At 52.3% G+C, this 25,439-nt stretch overlaps 1 protein-coding gene across 5 annotated transcripts; it reads left to right on the top strand.

Annotated features, from left to right (window-relative positions):
- Window positions 1-58: 58 nt before the first annotated feature.
- ZNF496 (zinc finger protein 496) lies at window positions 59-25,439 on the top strand. 5 transcript variants are annotated; one of them, XM_036904189.2, is made up of 10 exons: window positions 59-200; window positions 310-515; window positions 1,775-1,888; window positions 2,180-2,605; window positions 2,961-3,138; window positions 4,950-5,026; window positions 17,481-17,613; window positions 18,099-18,206; window positions 19,110-19,223; window positions 22,348-25,439. In XM_036904189.2, exons 4-10 carry the CDS (start codon window positions 2,216-2,218, stop codon window positions 23,067-23,069), a joined length of 1,722 nt encoding a protein of 573 aa, XP_036760084.2. In that variant the 5' UTR covers window positions 59-200; window positions 310-515; window positions 1,775-1,888; window positions 2,180-2,215; the 3' UTR covers window positions 23,070-25,439. The 5 variants fall into 5 exon arrangements, with proteins under 5 accessions (XP_036760084.2, XP_036760082.2, XP_036760086.2 ...); XM_036904187.2 differs by having other exon boundaries at window positions 897-1,888; XM_036904191.2 differs by having other exon boundaries at window positions 310-896.

Below are 25,439 nucleotides of genomic sequence, written 5' to 3'. Positions count from 1 at the left end.
TGTCAACCCCCGCGCACACCTCGGCCCGCGGGTGGAGGAGCGAACCACTGAGATGAGGAGACCTCCCCGGTCCTAGAGCGGAGCAGGAAGTGTCCCAGGGGAGGGAGCCGGAGGGCTCCGGCCTTTCCTTTCCTGCGCGGCCGGCGGGCTCCGGCGGCGGCCAGGCCTGCGCGGCCCGCCAACGGGGACGCGCCGCGGCGGTGAGTGCGGCCCGCGCGCCTCCCCGCGAGCCCGGCCTCCGTCCCCGCACCCGCGCCGGGCGTGGGTGCCCCCGCGGCGGGGGTAAGGAAGCGCTGCGTTGTTTTCCAGGCGCCTCCATTTGCCCCCGCGTCTTCCGTCCCGAGCCGAGCCGGTTTCCCGCAGGAGCAGGGGACGCGGAGTCGGACGCCTGCGGAGACTGTGCCGCGGGAGGACCCCGAGGAGCGGGCTGGAAGGATGAGGAGCGGCTGCCCGGGCCTTGCGCCGCAGCGGGGGGGGGCCGAGTCGGCCGCCGGGAAGGCGCTCCAGGCGGTGAGGTGCGCAGCTGCCGGCCGAGCCGCGGGCGGGCGCGAGAGTGCGGGCAGGGCGGCGGGACCGAGGGGCGAGGGGCGCGTGCCCGCTGCCCTGCCCGGTCTGCCACCCCTCTCCCAAGCCTGCGCGGCTCGGTTCCCGCCGGACCTGCGTGAGGCCCGCCCCGCCCCCGACGGGGACCCCCCGGGGCTCGCGTTGGCTCATTCATCCGGCGCTGCCCGGGAGCCGCCTCCGTGTCAGGTGCCGGGGCGACAAAGACGAGCGCGCTGTCCGGTTGGGGGCTGATCCGCAGAGCGCGGCGCGGGCTGCCCCACGCGCACCGCGTGCGGAGGCTGGGGCGCGGCGCCCACCGCGGGGGAGACTTCAGGAACCCTGCGGCCCCGCAGGTGTGTGACGGCCGCTCCGGGGAAGGGGGCCCGTGCGGCCGAGCGTGGGTTCCAGATGCCCGAGAAGACGCCGGAGGAACTCGGTGGTGGGGCAGGCAGCGATGTGTGCCCCAGACGTCCCCAGCTACCGGATGCCGGTCTGTGTGCGCACGTTGGAAGGCGGAGAGGTGCACACACTGCGGCTAGGCGGCCGCTCCGGGTGGTTCTGGTGCCCCTTCGGCCTCACTTGGCTTCCTGTGAAATGGGAATGAGGCCCGCAACCTGCCTGGGCCCATGGGGGCGCACTGTGCTGTAGATCAAGGTGTGGCCTCCGGGGCCTCGTCCCGCCCGCGTGTCCAGGATCTCCGAGGCCTGGGGACGAGCTGTGGGCCCCTACTGGGCCTCAGCCCCAGCCCCGCCCACAGTGTGGGTGGTGTCTCCTACTCTCCATCGCCACGAGTGTTGTCCGGGGCGGCGGTGGCCCCCTGAGCCTCACCTAGAGAGGCGGGGTTGTACCCTGAGCTCCACCTCTGACCTTCCTGAGGAAGGGCAGGAGGTGTGCACAGTGGCCAGCCTCCTGGTTTGAAGATGACAAGGGTGGAGGCGAGGTTGAAGGTCAAGGCATACGCTTACCCGCCAGACTTTGAAGTGAGCTGGAGGCAGGTCTGAAGGCGCTGAGGATTTTGAATAGGAGTGCTCTCCTCTGGTAAACTCAGGATGAGGCTGCCCCCTGGGACCTCCCCTGCCCCGCCTGGGGCTGGCCGCTGCTTTGTCCACTGCCTCCCCATCCCCATCCCGGCTCTGTCCCTCCAGCAAGTCCAGCACCACCAGCGGGTTGGATTGCCCGTCCTTGATCTGCTTAGAAGGCTTTTCCCAGGCGTGTCTGTCTGTCTTTCCAGCTCATTTTGTAAAAATCCCAAGGCCAAGGACGGTGATTCTGGTTCAGAAGCCTCAAGATAGCAGCCTGCTGGGTGGTCCGCCTCGGGCCCTGTCCTGGAGGCCCTGCCCCGAAGGTACCGCTGACAGTCCCACCCTGCATGCAGCCCCGGTGCTTCCGGGAGGCGCAAAATGTCAGCGTCTCGCTGACAGGCCGCTGCTTTTCCCCGGCCCCCTTCCTCCTTCGCGCGCTCGCCCTAATGATGCTGTGGGCGGCCCTCTTCTCGCCTCTGGTGAGGACCAGCCCACCACCAGTCTCCCGAATCCCGGGCCCAGGGCTGGTCTTCGCGGGCTTGCCCCTTCCGCCACCCCGGGGAACCGCCGCAGGAGACCGGAGCGGTGAAATGGCGATTTCTGTTTGGAAATAGGGACCTCTTCTGCAGCTGACCCCATCAAACCCCGTCATGCCCACAGCCCTGTGCCCCCGAGTCTTGGCTCCAAAGGAAAGCGAGGCGCCCCGGAAAATGAGGAGCCCACCGGGAGAAAACCTCAGCCCCCCAGGGGAGCTCCCCAGCCCCGAGTCCTCCCGCCGCCTGTTTCGCCGGTTCCGCTACCAGGAGGCCGCGGGCCCCCGGGAGGCCCTGCGCCGCCTGGGCGACCTGTGCCGCGGCTGGCTGAGGCCCGAGCGGCACACCAGGGAGCAGATCCTGGAGCTGCTGGTGCTGGAGCAGTTCCTGGCCATCCTGCCCCGGGAGGTCCAGGGCTGGGTGCGGGCGCAGGAGCCCGAGAACAGCGATCAGGCCGTGGCCGCTGTGGAGGCCTTGGAACGGGAGCCGGGGCGACCCTGGCAGTGGGTGAGAAGGGGCCGGAAGGGGGAGACGGGGGTGGGAATGTGGCGCTGGCAGGCATGGAGGGGTGAAGGGGAGCAGGGCTGGCAGGTAGGGAGGGGCTTGGGCTGCCTGGGCAGCAGGGTGAAGAGGGCCCTTGCTGGAGTCTGGTATCCAGGAATGCAGGCCCCATTCCCCAAGGCCCCTGTTTGGGGCACAGTTAGGTCAGTTCTCACAACCCTGCCGGTGCCCCTGGCCCAGCCTTTGACGCTCAGCTGTGGAGATGGTCCGCAAGCCCAGGCAGGAGTGGAGGGTGTTTGCCAGTACCTGGAGCAGCTGCTGGCCCTCACCTGGCCCTTAAGAGCCCCCTCTGGGATTGCAGCTCAAGCACTGTGAAGACCCTGTGGTGATAGACGATGGGGACAGCTCCCCAGACCAGGAGCAGGAGCGGCTGCTGGCAGAACCCCAGGGTGACTTCGTGAAGAGCCAGGACGTACAGCCCCTGGCCCTGGGTCAGGGACTCCCAAGCCGACCACCAGGGCTGCTCGGTGCGGACCCAGGTACAAGCAGGGGAGGGGAGGGGAGGGGAGGGCATGCCCGCCTGAGCTCTTGGCCAAGGCTCCAGGTGGTTTTCCTGTCTCTGCCCTGAGGGGCCCTGATGTGTCTTCTGGGCAGGGCCTGGGTTCATCCCTAGAGCAATTCAGTCTGAATCCCATCTTCCCTGAACCCAGTCTGCTCAGGGGCCTCTGCCAGAAGCAGGTGTCTTCAATATTGCATATCTTATCTGAGAGCGCATCTTGGGCTTTATGGTTTTGGGGGACAGCCAGTCACTGCCACAGTCCCACTAGGGCCTGTGTCAGGAGCTGAGCGTCTCTCTGAGCCTCTTCCTGGCTAAACAGCTCCTGCTTACAGGATTACAATGCTGCAAGAAAGTGTGAAAATGCTTGGAGGGAGTAGGTGCGCCCAGGGTATGGGGCCTGCGCAGCCTGGGACACGTTTGGCTGTTGGTATGGAGTGGCAGTGTGTGGATGGGTGGCTGTGGCAGCAGACAAGCTTGGCTTTGAATCCTCCAGCTGTGACCGGGGCATGCTTCTCAACTCCCCAGTCACCACCACCCTATGGGGTTTTCTGAGGTTAAAGGATTACAGCCAAAGAACGCTGCCCAGGGGCTGAGCCGCCCATGATATTTAGTTGAGGTAAGCATGGCGGGATGTTCTGTCAGGCTGAAGGCAGGGTCCTCCCCAGTGTGAGGGTTAGTTGGACCAGTTTGTCACATTGCACTGTAGTTACAGAGGGAAAAGGAGTACAGGAGGCCAGGAGTGCTTTCTCGTGACTCGCAGAAGTCCACTGTATTGTAGTAATCTGAAATTATTAAGATTAAACTCCTCTGCATATGAAACTGCTGACTTCTGTACATATCAGATAAAGTCACCAGCTTCTCCTTGGTTAAAAGTCAAGACGTGTAGGTGTTTTGTGATAACTCGCTCTAGGTGGATTAGTCCACTGGGGCTTGCATAGCAAAGGGTCATGCTGGGCAGCCTGCAGAACAGAAATTTGTTTTCCCAGTCCTGGAGGCTGGGCGTCTGGGATAAGGTGTGGGTAGGGTTGTTCTCCCAAGCTGCTCTCCTTGGAGTGAAGACACTGTCTTTGCCCTGTGGTGGCAGCTCAGAGCAGAGTTAACCCCCCACTGAACTGCTGGCATCAGACTGGGGAGGCTGCTCCTCTCTCCTGGGACACCTAAGGGTCACTGCTGGCTGAGCTGGCTCCTGTCCCGTTCCGTCCCACATAGCTGCTCCTGCCCTGCCCACGTAGGTGGCTCACTGCATGCTCATGGAGTCTGGCAGGGTGTAGTTGGCAGGGTGTAGTTGCCAGTCAGGAGAGAAACTGTGTTAGAATGTGGCCGAGGCCCCAGAAGCCAGAAAGGGGAAGGTGGGGTGGTCTGGTACTGGCTCTGCAGGGCACCGCACCAGGTGCTCTTCTGGGAGCACTTCGTGGTGATCATCATCTTCCATATGGAGCTTTGCAGTTTACAGACTTGTAAGTGTGTAAGGTATGTGGCACTGGGGCCCCACACTATCCTTACGGCCGGCAGCTCGTACTGACGCCTCAACCCCACAGAGCTCTCACCTTCATTTCCCCTGTATTGCGGACGATGAAGCTGAGGTCCTGGGACCTGTGGGTGTCGCACAGCCCGCACAGCTCAGCCCATACAGCGCGTCCCCGCTGATGACCCATTGTCGTGTCTGAAAGCAAAGTGGCAGAATCCTTGTGGCCTGCCGGAGCTGTAAATGCATCGCCCTCCCAGTCCTGCTCCTGCAGCCGCGCAGACAGTCCCAGGACTTGACGAGATGCCCTCTCCCTCTCTCTCCAGTTCCAGCAGACGCATCCCTTCTTCAGGACATGAGTCTGAGGGATGCACAGCAGGTGACCGCCCTCCAGCTGCTTCCGGTGAGTGATATAGTTTTCTAAGGAAACTTAGGGTCCTTTTCCAGAGTGACTTCACCATTTTACATCCCCATGAGTGACGTGTGAATGATCTTACAGGCTTGCCAGCGTTCAGTGGTGGCCCTGTTTTTATTACTGTTCTGAGCAGTGTGCAGTAATCCCTTAGTATTGTGTAAATTTTCATTTCCTAATTTATCTGCCATCTGGAGACCCTCTTCTGTGAAATGTTTCTTCATGACTTCTGCCCATGTTCTTTCCGTTGGGACCACTTACATTTTTGCTGTTGCTCATATTTTCCAGGCACTTGTCCTTTGTCGGGTTTGTGTTTTGCAAATATTGCCTGTCCCTCTGCAGCCTCTCTCCGTCCCTGTAAAGAGTCATACAAGAGCAAACAGTCTTCCTTTTAAGGAGCATGCTTTTGGTGTAAAGCTGACCTTTGCCTAGTCTTGAATCTCAAAGATTTCCTCTTACACTTTTTTCCTAAAAGTTATATAGTTACACATTTTGTATTTAAGACCATGGTGCCTCTAGTCCATGATCAGTGATCCACCTGCTCCCTTTGCATTTAAGTCTCTGATCTCTACGTTTTATATAAGGTATGCAAGAGTTAGCTCAGGGGGCTCATGTTTTCTGCCAGTGGGCACCCAGTTGCTCTGGCACCGTTTGTGGGAAAGTCATCTTGATTCCAGCAAATTCTTGCGCTGTTCTGTCAAAATCATTGAGCTGTTTGTGTGGGTCTGTCCCTGGGTTCTCCATTCTGTTTCACTGATCTGTTTGTCTCTCTCCACTAATACTGCAGACTTGATTGCTGTAACTATAGTAGATCTGGAAATTGGGTAGACTGATTCCTCTCATTGTATTTTTCTGTTTAAAATTTATGTTAGCTGTTTTAGTCCCTTGGCCTTTCTGTGTGAATTTTAGGATAATCTTATCCATAGCTACAAAATGTCTTAACTGAGGTTTTGGCAGAAATTGTGTTACGCCTGTGTTGTGTGCGTCAGCATTTCCACCATTGACACCGCTCTGTCTGCATGTGGTGCCCCTCTGCATGCTCACTGCTCTGCTTGCTGTCATCGGTGCTGTGTGGGTCTCAGCTTTGAGCACGTGTTCTGTTAGTCACACCTAAGCACTTCAGTTTTTGAGCAATTGTAAATGGCATTATATTTTTTTATTTGGATGACAACATACTCATTTCTGGTGTAAGATATACAGTTGATTTTTGTATGTTTACTTTGTTTTCTGTGACTTACTGGAGTCACACATCAGTTAAAGAAGGGATTTTTGATGTTTGTTTTTGAATAGAATCCTTTGGATTTTCTGCTCAGATGTCATGCCACCTGCAGATGAGGATAGTTTCTCTCTCTCTCTCTCTTTCCAGTCAGTTTGCCTTCATTTCCTCTTGCATCATTCCGTTGGCGAGAACGTCCCGCAGTGTTCAACGTAGAGTGAAGAGAGCAGGCATCCTTGCCTTGCTCCTGATCTGGGGGGAAGCCTTCAGCCTTTCACCGTCCTGTATGGTGTCAGCTGTTAGCTTTTTAAGTTCTCTTCGTCAGCCTGGGGAAGCTCTGTAAATGTTGATTAGAACTTACTGGTTGGTGGTGCTATTGAGTTCTTCTGTATCTTTGCTTGTCTATCTGTTGGTTCCATCCGCCGTGAGAGAGCGACGTCGACGTGTGGCTGTAATAACTGATGTGTCTGTGTCTTCTCTCAGCTCTGTGGGGCTGTGCCGCGTGTTCTGCCTCTCCTCTGCTCGGTGTGCGTGCTTCAGCACTGCTGTGTCTTTCTGGCGAACTGACCCCTTTGTTTTTATGCAGTGTCTTCTCTTCTACTTTTCTTTGTTCTGGAGTCTGTGTTACTGGTACTAATGAGCTGCTCTTGTTCCTTTTGATTAATGATTGTATACTGTACACCTTTCATCTTTTTACTTCTGAGCTGCCTGTATGACATGCTTGAAGTGAGTTTCTTTTCAATAGCATGTAACTGAGTCATGTTTTCTCATATGCCCTGCCAGTTGCTGTGTTTTGACTGATCTATTTAGACCGAGTATTTTTATGTACTTACTGACATGTTAGGGTTCAAGTCTGTTTTTCTTCCCCCATGTATTCTTTTTTTTTGTTTCTCCGTGTTTTTTCTTGCCTTCCCAGTGGGTTATTTGAACATTTTGTAGAATTCCATTTTGATTGGCCCACTGTGTTGTTGAGTGTGTGTCTTTATATTGTTAAAGAAGAATATTCAGTGACCCTTGTCAGAGGTGATAAGGCAGGCTTCGTTCAAGACCATCGGTGTGGCTACAGGCACCACTGCAGTGGGATTTTACAGTTTGTGGGGAGAGTGGCTCCATCTGATACAGCCTGGAGAGTGGGGATTTATACGGAGCAGGTGGTGATGTGGGTGGAAAATGACAGAGGAAACATCGGGGTGAGGGGCACTCTGGCTTAACCAACCTGCCAGGGCTCTCAGTGGACAGGCCACAGTGTCAGCTGTCATGAGGAGCCCAATCAGACATCTGGGTGATCAGATAGGGTGAGGGGGCTGGTTAAGCTCTCTTAGCAGGCTTCCTGCTAAGAGTGGATTTTACAAGGATGTTTAGGTACACCTGGGAGAAGATTCAGGAGCCTGACTAAAGTTTGCTCAAGCTGATAGTCTTTGTCAATATAGCTTTTTTTAGTAATTGCTCTAGATGCTACATTATATAGTTCAGAAACTTTTATGTCCCTCACTCTCCCCCTTTTATAATAAAAGTGATATAAATCGTTCCTCTATGTACATTTAACACCATATCGAATAGTTAAAGTTTTGCTTCAACTATTAAAGTTATTTAGGGCACTTGAAAGGAGAAGGAAAGCCTATTGTATTTACTCATATTTCGGCTCACCATTATCTTCCTTTTTTACAATCCATGGTTTCTTCTTTTATTGTCTCCATCCTGTTTAGGATCTCCTTTGGCCATTCTTTTAAGGTAAGTCTGCTGGTGGCAAATGCAATTTGACTCATCTGAGAATGTCTTGATTCCCCCCTTCCCTCCTGAAGGTATCTTTCCCAATAGAGGACCCACAGTTGACAGCTCTCTCTCAGCACCTGAGAAATACAGTGCCCCCTCCTCCTGGCCTCCATGGCTTCCGGTCAGGAATATGCTGTCATCTGCATTTTCTTTTCCCCTGTGGGAAAGGTACCATTTTTCTCTGCCCCTTCTAAGGTTTTTTCCCTTTCTTTTGCATTTAGTGTTCAGAAGTTTAATTATGATGTGTCTCGGCGCGGACTTCTTCCTGTCACCAGTTCGGGCTTTACTCTGCTTCTGGATCTGAGGGTTTTGCATCTATGGGTTATGTCCCCTTCCAGCTCCGGGAAATCTTGAGCCATTTTTTAATTCAAGTAATTTTCGGTCCCCCTCTTTCTCTCCCAGGGTTCTGATGGCAGATTTTAGGGCTTTAGTTGCAGCTCTGCAGGCAGCCGAGCCTCTGCTCATGCCTTTTCAGTTTTTCTCTCTGTTCAGTTGGGGCAGTTTTCTTTTTCTGCCTTAGATGTGACTGATTCCTCTGCCCCCTCCATTCTGTTGCTGAGCACATCTGCGGGCTCTTCAGTATTGGGACTTCAGTTCTGCTTCTGCTTGGCTGGTCTTTGTATCTTCTCTTTTCATTAGAAGGCTCTCTGCTTCTCCTTTAAGTGCCTTGTAATTGCTCAGGGAAGCGTTTCTGTCAGGGCTCCCTCCTCTTGCAGATGGCCCCCAGGCTGGGCCTGGGGACTCGCTCTCGTTCAGCTTGAGATCTTTCTGGGTCTTGGAACAATGCATGATATCCTGTTGAAGCCTCAATGTGGTATGCTGTATTTGAGACTGGATGTCACGTGAACCCTTGGCTCAGCTGGTTTTTTGGACAGGGCTCCAGCAGGAGAAGACAGCAGCCACGACATTCCTGTCTCAGTCTTCCCCCCTCAGTCTCCGTTGGCACTGAGGGGGTTGTGTGGGTGGAGTTTCCGTTGGTCCCCACGGGGTTTCCATGGACTGGGGGCTTGGGGGTGTCTGTTACCAGCCAGCAGGACCCAGAGGCCTGGCTCCCAGCTTGGCCTTCCCTGAGAACCCCCCAGCAGGGTGTAAGGATGCCTCATTGTGGCTTGGTGTAGGCAGCACTCCAGACTCAGTCTGTGCTGGCGTGAGTGAGGCCTGGGGCCCCGGCGTTTTCATGGCACCTGGTTAGAGAGCAGTGACTGTCTGTGTGACCGGGCAGCCCCTGTCCTGCTCCCGTGGCCCAGAGCACGCGCCTCCCCTAGGGCTGTATTTTCACCAGGAGGGTGTTCCTGGGGGTTGGTCTGTGGGGCAGGGCTCTCCCCGTTGGGTCATTGCTCAGGGCTGAGGTCCCGGCTGGACTCCCCTCTCCACCTCCCAGAGTCTTGTGCGTGTTCTATATGTAATGGCTAGGATTTTAATTCTTACTGGGAGGAATTAGGGAAAAGGATGCCCACTCTGTCTTCCAGAGGGCAGCACAAGTGCCCCCTGAAAATCTCATACTAAAGACATTTATTTACCCCATCCTCTCTCTTTACAAAAACTGGACAGATTTACAGACCAGAAGTATGTTACATGTTCCCACTTACCTGAGATCTCGGAATGTTTTGATGAGCTTCTAGGTTTTCCTGTGCCGTGCTGTCTGTGCCTCGCTGGGGTCCCACTGCGGGTCATTGCGTCCTGCTCTCGTGTTTCCCGCAGTAGGTGCGCATTTCCCTGTGGTAGGAAAGCTCCCTGAGTATCCTGCTAAGTGGCCATGTCAGATTCTGTCAGTGATGGGGCACCCCTGAGCCATTCATTCCCTGGCCCTGGAGCTAGGCTTTGCTTCCATGATGCCGTCTTTACCCAGTGTTTTTGTTCCTTTTTCCAGTTTTGGGTAGATTCTCAGATACCCATCCAAAGCTTGAAGGGAAAAAATCCATTCTCTTTTGATAATACATTCTGCCAGGTTTTACTTGAGACTGTGCAGAACCAGACCCCCCCACGGTGCTGTCTCAGAGCACAGATTTCTTTCATACTCCATCGATAGTGACAGTCACCATCTTTTCCTCTTTAAGAAATGGGAAACCTTTTTCTCTACTCTCTTAGGTTCAGTGGCTGGGGCCCTGCAGATTGAACTGCCAGATGTCGGAGTAACAGGAAAAAGAGATTTATTTCATGTGGCTATGGGGATGCCTCGCAGAAATGCAATAAAAACCCCAAAAGACAGGCCCCAAGGCCGATAGACCATTATTTCGGCCAAGAGTGATGCAGTTATGTAGAAGTGACAAGACAAAGGGAAAGGGTTGTGAGCTTCTGGGTGTGGTAAACTGTGGGAAGGTAAATATATGTGGAACTAATGGAGGTAAGTAGAGTATGTAGTAGTTTGTTACACTGCTTTGGGCTGGTGAGAATGTAGGCTTCTCCTTGGTGTGAAGAGTCATTTTCCCTGCCAGGTAGGAGAGAGGTGAGGGGGACACCCTCATGGGGATGATTTTTGCCACACCTTTAGGCAAAGAAGGGGGTGGAGAGAGATCTGTTTCTCAGTGGCCTTCAGCTGGCGCATCCCAGGACGGCGTATTCTGATGCCCATAGAGACTGACGTCAGGTTCTCCCCCCGGGGGCCATGGTCTCCTGACGCCTGTTCCATTCTTTGGTATTTTGTCAGGAGGACCCGCCCCGCCTCCCCCACGTCAGCCTCTCCCAGAGCAAAACCACTTAAGGCCCTGTCCAGACACAGCCTCTCCGGCCCCACCTCCTGAGGCAGAGCCTGCCTTCTTACCATGACGCCTATGAGATTTGAATGTACGGGTTCGTTCCAGGAGCCCCCTTCCGAACTCCTGATCCAATTCTAGATGTATTTTAAATACTCTGGGTAATTTATTTTTTAATTTCTTTGGAATTAATTGCAAGAATAGGAGAGAGACTTCAAACACCCTTCACTTTGATTTCTCCCTCTCTCTGCCTCTGTCTGTCTGACTGTCTCATCTCCCAGCCCCTGAACACCATTTTTCCCTAAATCTTTAGAGAGTAGGATGCATGCGTGCCCCTTTATCTCTTTATTCAGGCCACAGGGGCATATTTCTTTAAAGCAAGGGCCTTTTGCTTCCATGACCACGGTATATCCATCACATCTGGAGCTCTGAGCTTTCTCTGAGCATCTGGGGCCACTCTTCTTCAGCTGTCCCAGCTCCAACACTCCTTGGGTTTTCAGTGTGTCATGGCAGCGATGTTCTGAAGACTAAAGATGGGCCTCGCCGGCTGGGGTCTGACTCACGAAGAGCTCCAGCCTCCCTTTGGGCGGGAGTGCCAGGCTGGGGCATGTCCCTGCCCAGGTGCATGTCCTGCAGCTGGAAGCATGGTGTGCCCCGCAGGGCCGCTACAACTCCCATCTCCGGACTAAAGGTTTCAGGTGATATGATTCCTGTGGCATGTATGTAGAACTTCCATAAAAGTGTTCCATATTTATTCTTTTCTATTAACACTGTTCTTAACCTTCACCAAAATGATGACCCAGAAGGGCTTCTGTCTTTCTACTGTTTTAAGTCTGTTGCTGAGCTACAATTTACAAAGAATACACCTATTCAAATGTGAAGTTTAGAGACTCTTTGACAAGCGTCTACGCTCATGTAACTCTCACCCGTTGGGATAGGGAGCATCACCACCCCCCAGAACCCCCCTGGCCCTTCTGCAGGTGGCCATGCTCTCACGCCTAGGCCCTGGCCTTCTTTGGGTCAGGATAGACCGGCTCGGCTCCTCCTAGGCCTTTATGAAAGTGGAGTCACGTGGTGTGTGGCCTCTGGTCAAACTTTGCTTGCTCAGCCTGGTGGTTGGAGTGTCACTGGGTGTGTATCAGCTCATTACTCATCGCAACCACTCGTGCTCCCCTCTTAGGACTGCGCCACACCAGATTTGTCCATCAACCTGTTGGTGGGTACGTGGTTCACTTCCATTTTTGGCTGTTAGGAGCAAAGCATCTGTGATCATTCCTGTACACATCCTTTTATGGGTGTGCGCTTCCTTCTCTTAGGGAGGGATTTGGGAGTGACATTATTATAGGGTAAGTGTGTGCTTGATTGTGTGAGAAATGGTTTTCTGTAGTAATTTACCACTCACACCCCTTCCCACAGTGTCTGAGAGCTCATTTGCCCCACCTGTTCACCATTTCCTTGTATTGTCATTAAAAAATACATACATATGTAATGTATATATATATATATGTGAAATATTATATAAATACATATAGAAAATAGGAAATACATATATAGGTCATTAAAGTAGGTGTTTTATTGTGGCTTTAATTTGTATTTCCCTCTTTAATGATGAAGCTGAGCAAGTTTTCATGTGCTTATGAATTATTTGTACGTTTTTGTGAAATGTCCAAATATTTTCCCTATATTTTGGGTTGTTTGTCTTCCTCTGTTTAGAGAAATTTTCAAAGATATGTATTCTGGGTAAAAGACCTTTGTCAGATACACAAATTGAGGCTGTTTTCTACCAGTTTATGGTTTCCCTTTTCATTACTTTGATGATGTCTTTCCAAGATTGGACACCTTTAATTTGGTAAGCTCTGATTTATTGATTTTTTTTCTTCTTTTGTTTGTTTTTTGTGTTCTAACAAATCTTTGTCTACTGCAAGGACACAAAGAATTTTCTTCTGTACATTTTATAGTTGTAGGTTTTATGTTTAGGTAAAATTTCTTTGATTCATTTCAAGTTGTTCTTTGTGTATGGTTTAAGGTTTTTTTTAATATTGATTTTTTTTTTTATGTTGATATTTAGTTGCTTATTCCGGTCACTGAGAATATCTTCCTTTCTGCCTGTTGAATCGCCTTCGCCTTGGCACCCTTGTTAGAAACCAGCTGTCCGCATGCATCTGAGTGCCTGGCCTCTGCCCCGGCTGTGCTCGGGCAGTGTGAGTCCTCCAAGTTGCTTCTTGGTTGTCGAGATTCTCACGGCTGCTCTAAGTGCTTCGCACGTCCATATGGATTTTTGGAATCAGCACATTGGTATCTAAAAGAAATGCCGGAGTGTTTGTGTGGGATTGCAGTGACTCTGTGGGTCATTGTAGGGCAAATTGGCATCTTCATGGTGTAGATTCTTGTAGCCCAGGAACATGTTAAGTCCTTGCAGTCACTTGGTGCTTCAGTGTTCAGGTGGGCACACACTTTGTAAACATCTTTCTTAAGAATTTCATGGTTTTTGATGCTGTTGTAAGTCTGGTCTTTTTATATTTCCTCTTCCAGTTGCTTTTCATGTTTACAAATATAGAGAGAGTTGATTTTCGTAGATTGTCCTATCCAGCAACTTTGTTAACTGTAGTTACTAGTTGTAGTGTTTCTGAAGGTTCTGGAGTGTCCTGTGATTGGGCTGTGGGAATTTCAGCCTCCAGGCAAATGAGGTGATGAATGCATTTCTAACACATTTTCATGTATAGTGACCAGGTAGTTGATGAAATTTTGTCACCTTTTTGACTCTTTGTCAAAATGATGATTGATAAATGTTTTATATACATTTTTTCTTGTACTAGTGAAGATGAGTTTTTTTTATTATGTTTTAAAAAATATTTACTTTCTTGGTTCCCTCTTTTTTTCTTGTGGGAGGAAAGGCTTTTCCAGTTGTGGTATAGGGCTCTGTATGTTTAAGTAATGTTTGCCTTCCATAAATGCTGTGTGTTTGTTTGCTCCTAGTCTGTCTTTTAATTTCACTCATGCTGTTTCATTGCTGTAGACATTTATAATTTTTATATGAACACCTGCCTGTTATTTTTCCATATGGACTGTTTCTATTTATGTTATCTGGAAGCCACTTTTACCCCTTTGGTAATTTAAGGTTTTGAATTTTATATTACAATCAAGGATAAGAATCTAGTTTTATTTCTATATAGTTAACCAACTATATCAGACATATTGGATAATAATCATCTTTCTCAATCAAATCCATTGGTTAGGTTTTCTTTCATGATTTAATTTTTACGAGTACCAAATTTTATTTCTGGACTTTTTCTCCTCTTACATTGGTCTGTTTTTGTTCCAAAACCACATTTCTGGCTTCAAAGCTTTTATCTTCATCCTGTGCCACTATATGACTTACTATTTTATACCAACATAAAGTGATTGCAACACACTTCTTTAAATTTTAAAATTGAAATAATGTTATCCTTTAAAAAAAAATATTGAAGTATATCCACCACTTAAAACAAGCTGATTAAAAAAAATAGCAACAGTATCCCCTTAGAAAATAGACACATAGGCAAATAAGATAAGCGTCTCAAAGTAGGCAAAACTCCACTGGCCAATATGCCCACGAAGAGATGCTTGTCAAGGAAAGGGCAGCCCATCACTGATGGCTGCACACCCCCAGCCTCACCAGAGCCATGCATGTTTGGTGGTACAGCCCAGGGTGAGCAAAGTGGTGTGGCAGGAGCACACTGCCTGGCAGTTCACTGGAGTCAAGGCACCCCACTTGGGGAACGGTGTGGGGGTATTTAATATGGGTGGTATGTGTTCTTGACTATCCAGTAATTCTCCCTCTCCACACCTACTCTGGAGACACTCTTCCACGCAGAGGGGCAGACGGACATGGTCGTTCATTGCACTGTAGCTTATAACAGCAAAATGCTGGGAAAAACCTGAACATTGACAGAAGAATAGGTAAAATCAACTGTAGTCTGTGAAATTATACACATTAGTTTGTCAATGAACTAGACTTACATATATGGATTTGAATAGATCATAAACAAATTGAGGCAAGCTGTGACCTCATTTCAAGCTGTTTTCAGATGTAGTGGGAGTTTAAAAGGCACACACTGAAAAATAAACAACCCTGGAGTGCAGCCTCCCTCTGGAAAAGCGGGGCTGCTACTGGAGCCGGAGTTCAGGGGTGACCACAGTCTTATCTTTCAAAGAAACTTGCAGCAGAGTCTGTTACCTGTTAATAGTTGTGATATCTATGTGCTGGGTGTATGGGCATTTGCTTCAGTTTTTCGTAATAACATATAAATTGTACATGCTCAGGATTAATCTTCAGACATTACAGAAGGGGGTAAATAAGAAAAACATCACATGAGATTCTGCCTAACGTTGTATTCTGCATTCAGCGCACATCTTTGCATGCATCCCGCATTATTTTCCTTAGGAAGACTACCTAGCCGTAGAATTACCGGACTGTAGGGTCTGCCTCTGTTCCATACTCCCGTGTGCGTTCCCGCCAAGCGTGTATGAGGGCCTGCTTTCCTACATCCTCTGTAGCCCAGCGCGTAATTACACTTCTGATTTGATGGGCTTGTGCAGAAAGAACAAAAACAAAACAGAGAAACAGACAAGTAATTGTAAATGTATGGTTGTTGGGTTTCATTTGTATTACTGATGACTGGCGTTTGAAGATACGGTTTGTACTTAGCAAGATTCCTAGGGGCCCACCAGTGAGTCCCCATCCCGGCTGCTTGTCACAGCCACCTGTGGGATTCTTAATAGTGTGTTTTTCCTTGAAAAGGAAACTTTTGTAATTCTAAAGAAGTTCAATTTCTCGGTATTGTAGAGTAGTTTCTCAGTCGTGGTATGTGTGATGCTTTGGTCAGATAATTCTTTGTCATGTGGGCACGTAGGGTGTCGAGCGGCCTTCTGTTAGTGCCAGTAGTGCTCACCTTGCAGTGGGACAAATAGAAATGTCTCCAGGTGTCCCTGGAATATGGCATCAGCCCCCCTTGGTTGAGAACCACTGTGTGTAAAGGATCATGCTGGTTCAGAAGAACTTTCTTGGGAAATCTGTGCTGGCACATGTTGGGGGACTACATCATGCCCCAAAGATCTGGGGAACAAGTACCCTCCCAGCACAGATTGAGAGGGGGAGGTGGGACAAAATGAGCAGTGTTAACTTGGTGAGTGCAGTTGAAGAGTTGTACACCCTTCATGCTAATTGTATCACTCTATTTTCTCTAGGTTTAACTTTAAAAATTAGAAGTGTGCATGTGGGTGAGGGAGAGTCTCTGAGAACCCTCCTTCCCCAGCCCTGTCCCCCCACCCAAACAAACACACCTGGCCCCAGCTCCCCAGGGGCAACCACATGGCAGTAACATGGTGAGCCTCTGGAGGTCTAGGTGGATGCAAAGACATATGTTCAAAATACTATGGATTCTTTTCCATTTAAAAAAACAGATGTTAGTATAATATACAAAAGCACTGTGGCTTGCATTTTTTCCCCTAAATTTCATTTTGAAGTCCTTTCCAATTAACTCTATAAAGGACTTATTTTTTTAACCAAAAAATGGAATTTTATTTCAAATGCTTTGTGATTGAAACCCTTTGTAGAATATATGTGCCTCGTTAAGCCAATACTCAGTGAATGCTACGTGCAGACAGTTTCTACAAATGTATATATACGTAGTGGCATGCTTAGTAGAAAGAATACATTTATGTATTTCTGTTCTGGGGATTAGAAAGTACAAACAGAAATGTCCCCTAGACTGGTAGTTCTTCTCACACACTTCACCTCTCCCAGATATGCTGTGAAATACTCAAGGTTCCAGGTCATTACAAACAAAAGAAGTAATTTTTCAGTCAGGTAGATTGTTACCATCCACCTGTTTGTCATACTAGTACCTACAGGGACCTTGAGACTGACTTTGTGCTTTGACTGGCAAAGACCTCTATCTCCATTTTGCAAAGGCTTTTTTGATTTTTCTGATCTCCCATATGGATATGCAGTCATTTTGTAAATTAAAGTCACTTTTTGACACCTTCCCATCCATGATGCAAAGTGTTAGGAAAGTCCTGCTCCCCAATACCAGTGCCTCTGCAGAAGCAGCCGTGCAGTCTTCTGGACACCGGGCATGGGGCAGAGGCTCCTCTGCACAGCCACTTCTCACAAGCCGCACACAGCACACAGGTGGCAGTCGTGCTTCATTAATGGTGTGCGATCCTGCCTTCCGGGATGTCTGTAGTTTACGCAGTTCTCCAGTGATGGGCATGCAGGTGGTTTCCAGTTCTTACTAGCTTGTCCAACACCATGAGTGCTGCAGGGAAGCCTGTACAGACCTCACTGCTGTGTGCAGAATGAGCTCTAGAGATGGAGTCCGTGTGACAGGCCGGGCATACTGGCAGTTTGAGGGATGCTCCACATTGGGCCACCTGGGGGCTGGGGGTGGGCAGGAGGGCCTGGGGCTGGGGATAGGCAGGAGGGTCTGAGACTTGGTGAGGGTTGGGTGGGCAGGAGGGCCTGAGGCTGGGGGTGGGCAGGCTCCCGCAGGGGCAGAAGGCCTCTCTGTGCATCCTTGGCTGCTCCAGGAGGCGCCCACATCTGCTCTGGGCAATGGGTCTTGGGACAGCATGGTGCAGCAGGTGTGTGTGCTTCTCTCCCTCCTGTCTACACGGGTTGCTGGGTTCTGCTTCCACCCCAGCAGGGCCCCCCTGGTTGGTTGGATCCTCCCCTTGGTGGGCCCTGGACTGAGGCGACCCTGTTGTTCCCCTGTTATTTCAGAACCGGGCTTCTCCTTTCAAGGACATGATCTTCTGCTTCTCAGAAGAGGACTGGTCCCTTCTAGACCCTGCCCAGACTGGCTTCTATGGAGAGTTCATCATTGGGGAGGACTGTGGGGTCTCCTTGCCCTCGAGTAAGACAACTGTCCCTGCCTCTTGAGGCCCTTGAGCTGGGGTCTGTGTCTGATCTCGCGGTTTGCCCCTGGCCCTGATGAGAGGCCCCTGGTACCAGCGGCCCTGTGGGTGCTTTGCAGCTTGACAACTACCTGCCACTCATTGCTATGGTCAGGCTTACCTGGCTGTTTGCATGCAGGACCAAGTGGGACATGTTCCCCGTGCATCTGCTTCTCTTCTGCTGTTCCTACCATATGGCTCTTCATTTCTGCTGTTCTGATAGGCCTGAAGGAGATGCCCAGGCCCCCCACTGGCCCTTACTCTGCTCTCTTCCCACCTGCTCCCTACTCGCTGTGGCCTGTCCCCTGCTCTGTGACCCTGCACCACCCCTGATGGAGCCACAGCCCAGCTTCTTTCTTCTGGACCTTTCCTGGTTCCCCTCCCTGTGCTCCGTATCTTGCGGGACCAGATTGCAGACCAGGCGTATGCTCTGCTCTGCACACAGATGATGTAGCCGCCCCACTGGCTCTCTGCCAGAGCGAGGAGAATGAGCCCCAGGCTCCAGAACTGCAGGACCTCCAGGGGAAGGAAGCACCCCAGGTCTCCTACTTGGGTGAGTAATGATTCCGAAACTGTGGCTGGAGGCCAGCCCCCTGCACTCTGTCTTGCTGGAATATGTCCTGCCTCATCCCAGAAAGGAGGTGGATTTTTAATTTTGCCCAGTGCGGAGACTGCCTCCCTCAACTTCAGACTAGGATATGACAGGCCTGTCTTTCGCCTCTGTAACTTGCACCTCTGTAACTGGTTTGTGCTGGTGACCCAGTGGCCTCCCAAGAGTGAGGTCAGGTCCTCCAGAAGTCTGGTGGGACAGGAGGAGGGCATGCCCCTGTTAGCCAGGCACTGGATGCAGCACCTCTGAGTGCCTGTATGGCTCTTCCATCCACACACTGCAGGTGGTTCGAGGAGATAGGCACAGGGAGGAGCCATGGCTTCCTGAGCTTCTGTGTCACCAGAATCTATGTTTGTAATCTCTATGCCAAAAATAACACTTGGCAAGGCCTGCTCCTTCAGGGGGCACTCTGTGCGCTATCAGCAGCAGCTGTGCGCCCCCGCCCCTATGGGGCTCAAAGCTGGCACAGTGCAGACCAGCTGTTGGTCCCCATCCCCACCTGGACCAAGCATCCAGAGTGTTCAGTGTGGCAGCTCACCCTCCCACCTCTGCCTCTGCAGCCTCTCCTCTGCGTGGGGGCCCGGCCCTGTAGAGATCCCACCACACAAAATGGAAGCCCCCACAGGGATGGCAGTTACTTGTCCACGGTCCACTGGATAGGGCAGAGCTGGGCCCACGTGGGGGTGGCCTGTTTGGCCTGCTGATTTGTTTACAAACACTGAGCAGCTGGCCCGAGGTCGAGCCCAGGGCTGGCCCCAGACCATAGCTGGTGTCTTTTAAGATGCCTCCCCAGGTCTCGCTGCAGCTTCAGGATGAATTGATTTTTCCATTTTCTTCTATATAAAGACATTCCAAGTCTCCAGCCATTCCCAGGAGAAGAAAAAAGAAAACGGGATGAGGTGCAGGTGCCAGAGTTCCAGGCCTGCCCACAGACAGTGCTCACTCAGAGCACCTGCCCCGGTGAGGAGGGCCTGGGGCAGGGTGTGCACCAGTGTGTGGATGAGTGTGTCTGTGTACTGTGTCTTGTGTGTGGCATGCATGCCCTCATGAGAGTCCCACCCTTAGTCCCTGAGTCACTTGGTTAGAGTCACCACCTCCAAGCAAAAGCTGACACAGACCATTGTTAGTGTCGGGATCCAGGTGTCCTTACAGGCCTCCAGGCCTTACTGAACCCACGGCGTTATGCAGGTTCTCTGCAGCTGTGGGGGCTATTTGCCACTGGTACCTTTTGGAGGCAGGATTTGCGTGGTATTGGGGCATTTCCATCTAGCTCCATGCAGGGCTCACAGCTATTTGTGTTGCCCAGGTTGTGTGTAGACAAAAGGATTTTACATTTAAGTAAGTCTGTGACAGACCTAGAGGGACAGGACTCTCTCCCTGCATGCTGCCGCTCCCCTCTGGTTTCCTGGGGGGCCTGTTTCTGCATGGGGGATGTGCAGTGTCTCTTGAACCCTCTTCTGGCTGCTGCCTGCCCACAGCGGGCCTGTTGTACATCAGCGTACTTTCAAAAGGTGGATGCTTTTGAAAGTACGCTGGGAGAGTTGGCAATGCCTTCCCTTGGCTCCTACCCAGAACCTGCTCGAAAAGAAGTGGAGGGCTGCTATCTGAGAATTAATAGGGAGAAAAACTTCATTTCCAGGATGGGCACCATTTTGATCTTGGTGGCTTGCCCATGCCCTCTGCTCAAAGACCCACATCCCCACATCCCCTGGGCCCATAGGGCACACACCCAGCCCCACCCGTGTGGGCCAGTCCCGCCAGCGCCTTACACTGCCCTGAGACAGAGTCTTTGTGGTTTATTGTGTTTTCTCTGAGTTGCTTAGTGGGTATCCGCTGGTCCTTCTTTCTTTTTGCCTTTGCCCCTTCACATTTGGAAGCCCTCTTTCTGTCGCAGGCACAGCGCCCGTGAGGTCTGCTCGGTTCTGTGCACTATATCCTCACAGCACCTTCTAGACGGGTGCTCAGCACATTGATGACGGCGAAACACTACAGACTGAGTGGCTTCCACCTTATGCTCACCGCTGGGCAGCGGGGAGGCCTGAGCCCCTGGCAGTTGTGGGTCTGGTGCATGGTGAGGGCTCTTGGCTGGCTCATGGAGGTGGAGAGACTGCACTTCTGCCTCTGGCTCTTACAAGGGCACTGACCCCAGCAAGAGCGTCCCACCTTTAAGATGTGATACAACCTTACTTAACCTCCCAGCAGCTGCACCTCCTCCTGCTTCCACACTGAGGACTTCAGCATTCAGAGTACATTCACCCTACCCCCAAATGCCTTAGTCTATCCAGCATCAGATCTATGTCCGTAATCTTGTCTAAATAGGCTTTAAATCAGGTATGGATGAGTCCCAAGGTATATTCGTTTCCAGCTGTGGGCCTGTGAAACCAGACATCATATTACTGCTTCCAAAATGCAGGAACAGACCTCAAGTAGACATTCTCACTCCAAAGGGAGAAATCAGAAGGAGGCTGGTGGCCCCCATGCAATTCTGCAGGGCAAATTCCATCAGGTCCAGGTCTGATGTTGCTCTCTGGCTCAGTGCTCTCCCCCAGCACCTGGGCCTCTGGGCCGTGGACACAGTGCAGCCCTGTGGGCCCCTGACCTGCCTCTTCCTGCACAGGCAGTACAAGCTTGCAGCACACAGCTCTGTTGGCTGGTTCTATGGAGTCCCAGATGTCTGACGGCCTGCTTTTAGTTCCTGTCTCTTGCTTTTTTAGTCTAAGCTGACAGTGTCTGCTCATATGAATGTCTCAAAAATACTTGAATGCAGTTCACAGGGTCCAGACCACCAGACAGGAGGGTCCTCTGCAGATGGTCCTGCATTAACTCATGTTTCCTTGCTTCTGAACTGGTTGATGGTCCAGGGATTACACCCATAATCGTTAGCAAATGGCTGTCCAGCCACTCCCTGGGTGTTCTCTCCCTAATGCACTCTTTTTTTCCCCACATGGATAGATGGAATTTTCCAAATCTTCTGTTTCTTCCTGCTGCCCAATTTCATTCTCCCTGACATCCCCCCTTGCCTCCTGAATGATGAATGCAGGTCCCCATGGGTTATGCTGAGCCTTCTGGGTCTCCCAGCCCTGCTCTTGTTTGTCCAGCTCCACCTGCTCTTGGGTTCCCTACCCAAGCAGTTATGCCCCAAACTGCCTTATCCTGCTGATGTCTCAAAGGAGCTGGCACCACTATTCCCCGATCTAGATCTCAGTCCCACGTTTCACCAAAGTGAGGGGACAGGCCCAAGGGTTGTATGACGGGCCCAGCCTGCAGGCCAGGACCTCACGCCAGGCACTCGCTGCCTGCCTACCTCTTCCCTGTGGTCCTGCTTTCCAAAATCCCAGCCTCAGGGTCCACAGGGCTAGCTTCAGTCTCCTTTACTGTTAGAAAACAAAATTCAGCCAATTAAATTTGCAGATCTGATTGGCTTTATTAAGTAATTAATGAATCGAGTAGCATCCTTTCCAGCAAGGAAGGGGTGCTCCAGAGGGCAACAGGAAGGGAAAGGATTTTAAAGGCAGGACAAAAGGTCATAAGCAAAATATTTTGGTGAGATCACCTCCATCTGGGGACTGAAGGGTCTTACAGGTAAATCACCTGCCTTCCTTGGAGAGGGTCCATGTGACATCACACGGATGCTGCCCGGAAATCCCTGACTGCCACAGTGCTGACGGAGGTGGCGGTTGGGTTAACTTGGCCTAGCAGTGACTCCGTGTTGAACCTGTGGTTTTCTTTTAAACCTTATGAACTCCAGAGCATCTCTACCATCATCACTCGTGACCACTGGCAAGCCTCAGATGTGACACTGGGAGGGTGTGGTGACCATTGGGCAGACCGTGGGAAGCTAGAGGACCTGTCAGGTGCACCCTGAACCTTGGGGCACCTCGCCAGAGTTTGCTTATGTGTGTAATGTGGGGGATGGGAAAGGACAGGGAAGGGAAGGCAGAGGAGGTCCCAGGATGGTGCCTGCTGAGGGCTTGGTTCGGGCCTCACCAGGGGTCCTCAGGGCAGGAAGGTGTGCCGCCCAAATCGTGCTGTGTGTAGGGCCTGCAGGCCGGTATCCCTGACTCACCAAATTGCTTCCCTACAGCCGGAAGCGCCAAGCCGGCCCCGGGAAACAGCCTAGACGAGGAGGTGACCATTGAGATCGTGCTGTCCAGCTCCGGGGATGAGGACTCCCAGCTCGGCCCCTACTGCGCCAATGAGGCGGGTGGGCACCCCACCCTGCGCCGGGGAGCTGAGGCGGGAGGCGACGGGCAGGCCACGTCCAAGAAGTACGTGTGCCCGAACTGCGGCAAGATCTTCCGCTGGAGAGTCAACTTCGTGCGGCACCTGCGGAGCCGCCGTGAGCAGAAGCACGAGTGCTCGGTGTGCGGGGAGCTGTTCAGCGACAGTGAGGACCTGGACGGGCACCTGGAGACGCACGAGGCCGCGAAGCCTCACCGGTGTGGCGCCTGCGGGCGGAGCTTCCGCCTGCACGCGCACCTGCTGTCCCATCGGCGGATGCACCTGCCGTCGGACGCGCGCGAGCAGCTGAGGCGCAGGGAGTCTGCAGCCGGGCCGCGCGGCGGGAGCCCTGGGCTGCGAGCCAAAGGCAAGGCCGCCCTGCACCTGCAGTGTTGCGACTGCGGAAAGGCCTTTCAGCGGCCCTACCACCTGGCGCGGCACCGCAGCAGCCTGCACTCCAAGGGCAAGGCCCGTCCCTTCCAGTGCCGCTACTGCGCCAAGAGCTTTCTGCAGAACTACGACCTCCTCCGTCATGAGCGCCTGCACATGAAGCGCCGCTCCAAGCAGGCCCTCAACTCCTACTGAGCCGGGCCTGGGGCGCAGGTGCAGCCCAGCCACAGCCCAGGACAGACTGGACTGCACCTCCTGCCCCTGCCAGGATCTCAGGTAGTGAGAGGGTGGCCACCTGAGCGTTGTTCTGTCTGCTGTGCCAAAAAATGGCGGTGTGTCACCTCCAGCATGGAACCTCCCACATACCGCGTCTTCGGGACTTCGGAACCCAGCCCCGTGCTTCCCAAACGAGCGATGCTGGGCCACCCCCACTGCAGTGACCATGGAGGTCTGTCCCTTGCCGACCGACCTTGGATACACCCCCATCCCGCCCTGTCTGACCCCCCAGCCATCCTAAGGTTCAGGGTTTTCGTATCTGACAGTAGGAAGCTGCAGGTGGTGCCGGGCTAGGAGGGGACAGTGAGACAGGGCTGTGGGCATCACGGAGCTGGGCTGAGCCCACCAAGCCATGTATGTCGTCACAAGCTTGAGGCCCCAGCCCTGGCCCCCAGAGACATCCTGCAGTTACAGGGCAGCCTGTTCAGGCTCGGAAGCCTTGAGGGGGAGCTTTCCAGCTCCTCACAGAAGAGAAACTAGTACCCTTTTGTTTGTGATGGCAGCTGGTATTAGGGAATATGGGCCAACCAGGGCAAGCCCCCCTTTTAAACCTGGTTGCACACCATCCCCAAGCATCATGTCTTTGACCCTGAGGGTCACTGGTAAATGGTTGTGGGGCAGCGAAGTCATCGGCACTTGAAAGGCACTTAACGTTCCCCTTCCTGTTCTGTGGTGCCCAGGAATGGGGGGATTAGCTCCCATGGGGATGTCCCTTGTCTGGAATAGCTGAGCAGGGGAAATGGGGCCTTTCAGGAAGTCATGCTCTGTGCAGGTGGCATTAAAGTAGCCTGCTGGGTGTATTCCTTTGCTAAGGTTGCTGTAAGAGCTGGGAGGCCTAGAGCAGGAATGTAGGTCAGTTCTGGAGTCCAGACCGCCAGGATGAGCTGTGAGCAGGGTTGGTTCCTCGGGAGGCAGGCTCTGTCCCAGGCCCCCCAGCTTCTGTGTGTGGTCGCAGTCAGGGATATTTCTTGGTTTGTAGCGGCGTCTCCCCAGCTGCCTTCTTCTTCACGAGGTGTTCTCCCTATGTGCTTGTCTGCCTCTTGTAAGGGCAGGAGTCACACTGGGTTAAGGGCTACCTTTGTTTCCATCTAAATTATATCCGCAGGGACCCTGTTTCCAAAGGTCATATGCTGCTGTATGTGGGGTTGGCCTTAAACTGGGGGGGAGTGGGGAGACACAAGCCAGCCGCCAGCATGACAGCCCCATGGCGCTGTGTTCACTGCCTGGTCACAGGCAAGCCAACACAAATGAGGTGGCTAGCCCTCAACCCTGTGGGAAGTGCTGTTCAGACCCAAGCTGCTTGCAGGGTGGGTGTCCTCTGCACTGTAGCCTCAAGGCTGTAGCCTGGGACTCTGGCCAGGGTCGACTGTTGGTGGTGAGACCTCAGTTGATGGAAGCCGCGGTGTTGTTCTGGGAAGACTGGCAACGACCGCTGGGCCCGGTGGAGGGACGGCAGGTGCTGTAAGTGGCTGAGTGTGTCAGGCACTGTTTGTGTGTGGGTCCCACCAGCAGCCAGTAGGCTGGGTGAGTGAACACAGCGCCTGTTGCCCCTTGTCATCCACTTCACTGTCACACTGACGCCCCTGCCCCACACCCAGTGAAAATTACAACCCGTAGTCACGATTGCTGTCTGGATGTGTGACACACCCAGGAACAGAAAATGTGGGATAACCACTGGGCCATACCCAGAACAAGCAATAAACTACTGGGGCTGCTCATTTTTTAAATAGTTTGCCTCTTGTACTGATCTGCCAGGAAGAGGGAGAAATTAAATCTATAAGGCCAAGATGGGAAAATTCCAAATAGAAGCCAGACTGTGTGCTCTTGTCGGGGACCCATTAGTGATGAGGTTATTAACTCATCTGCCAGACAGTTGTCTTCAAGAACGTCACTCTACTTACTGGTGTATTTTATGTGTAAAATCAGATTATGAGAAAGATGCAAAGGGAATGTGGTGAGCTGAAGCCCACAGGTGGGCTGTGTGCCTCGGTGCTGTGCGGGAGCTGCCATCGTCCCTGGATCAGGAGCCCCCTGGGTGATGTGGCTCAAATCCCAGGCCCCTCCCCTGCAGGAGAAGCCAGTGGGGGTACCTGCCCTGGGGAGAGTTTAGGTAACTAGAGAGCTGGTCCCTCCCGGGGGACTGGGCAGGCGGGTGAGTGGGGTCTCTGCCTCACTGAGGAGGCTCAGAAATCCCACATCTGAGAGGTGTCTGTCCCCCGTTTCTCTGAACCCTGGACATTGTTCCCACAAACTCACAGGTGCATAATAAAAATTCACTTGCTGAACTAA

This window comes from Manis pentadactyla, chromosome 13, assembly GCF_030020395.1.
Source record: "Manis pentadactyla isolate mManPen7 chromosome 13, mManPen7.hap1, whole genome shotgun sequence".
Lineage (NCBI taxonomy): Eukaryota > Metazoa > Chordata > Mammalia > Pholidota > Manidae > Manis > Manis pentadactyla.
This window is presented reverse-complemented; position numbering and strand designations above follow the sequence as displayed.

Excerpts from the sequence above, each read along its gene's own strand:
- ZNF496 (XM_036904189.2), top strand. The coding sequence starts at position 2,216 with ATGCCCACAGCCCTGTGCCCCCGAGTCTTGGCTCCAAAGGAAAGCGAG. Across the intron at positions 5,027-17,480 it reads CCGCCCTCCAGCTGCTTCCG|AACCGGGCTTCTCCTTTCAA; the intron begins GTGAGTGATATA and ends CTGTTATTTCAG. Across the intron at positions 19,224-22,347 it reads CACTCAGAGCACCTGCCCCG|CCGGAAGCGCCAAGCCGGCC; the intron begins GTGAGGAGGGCC and ends GCTTCCCTACAG.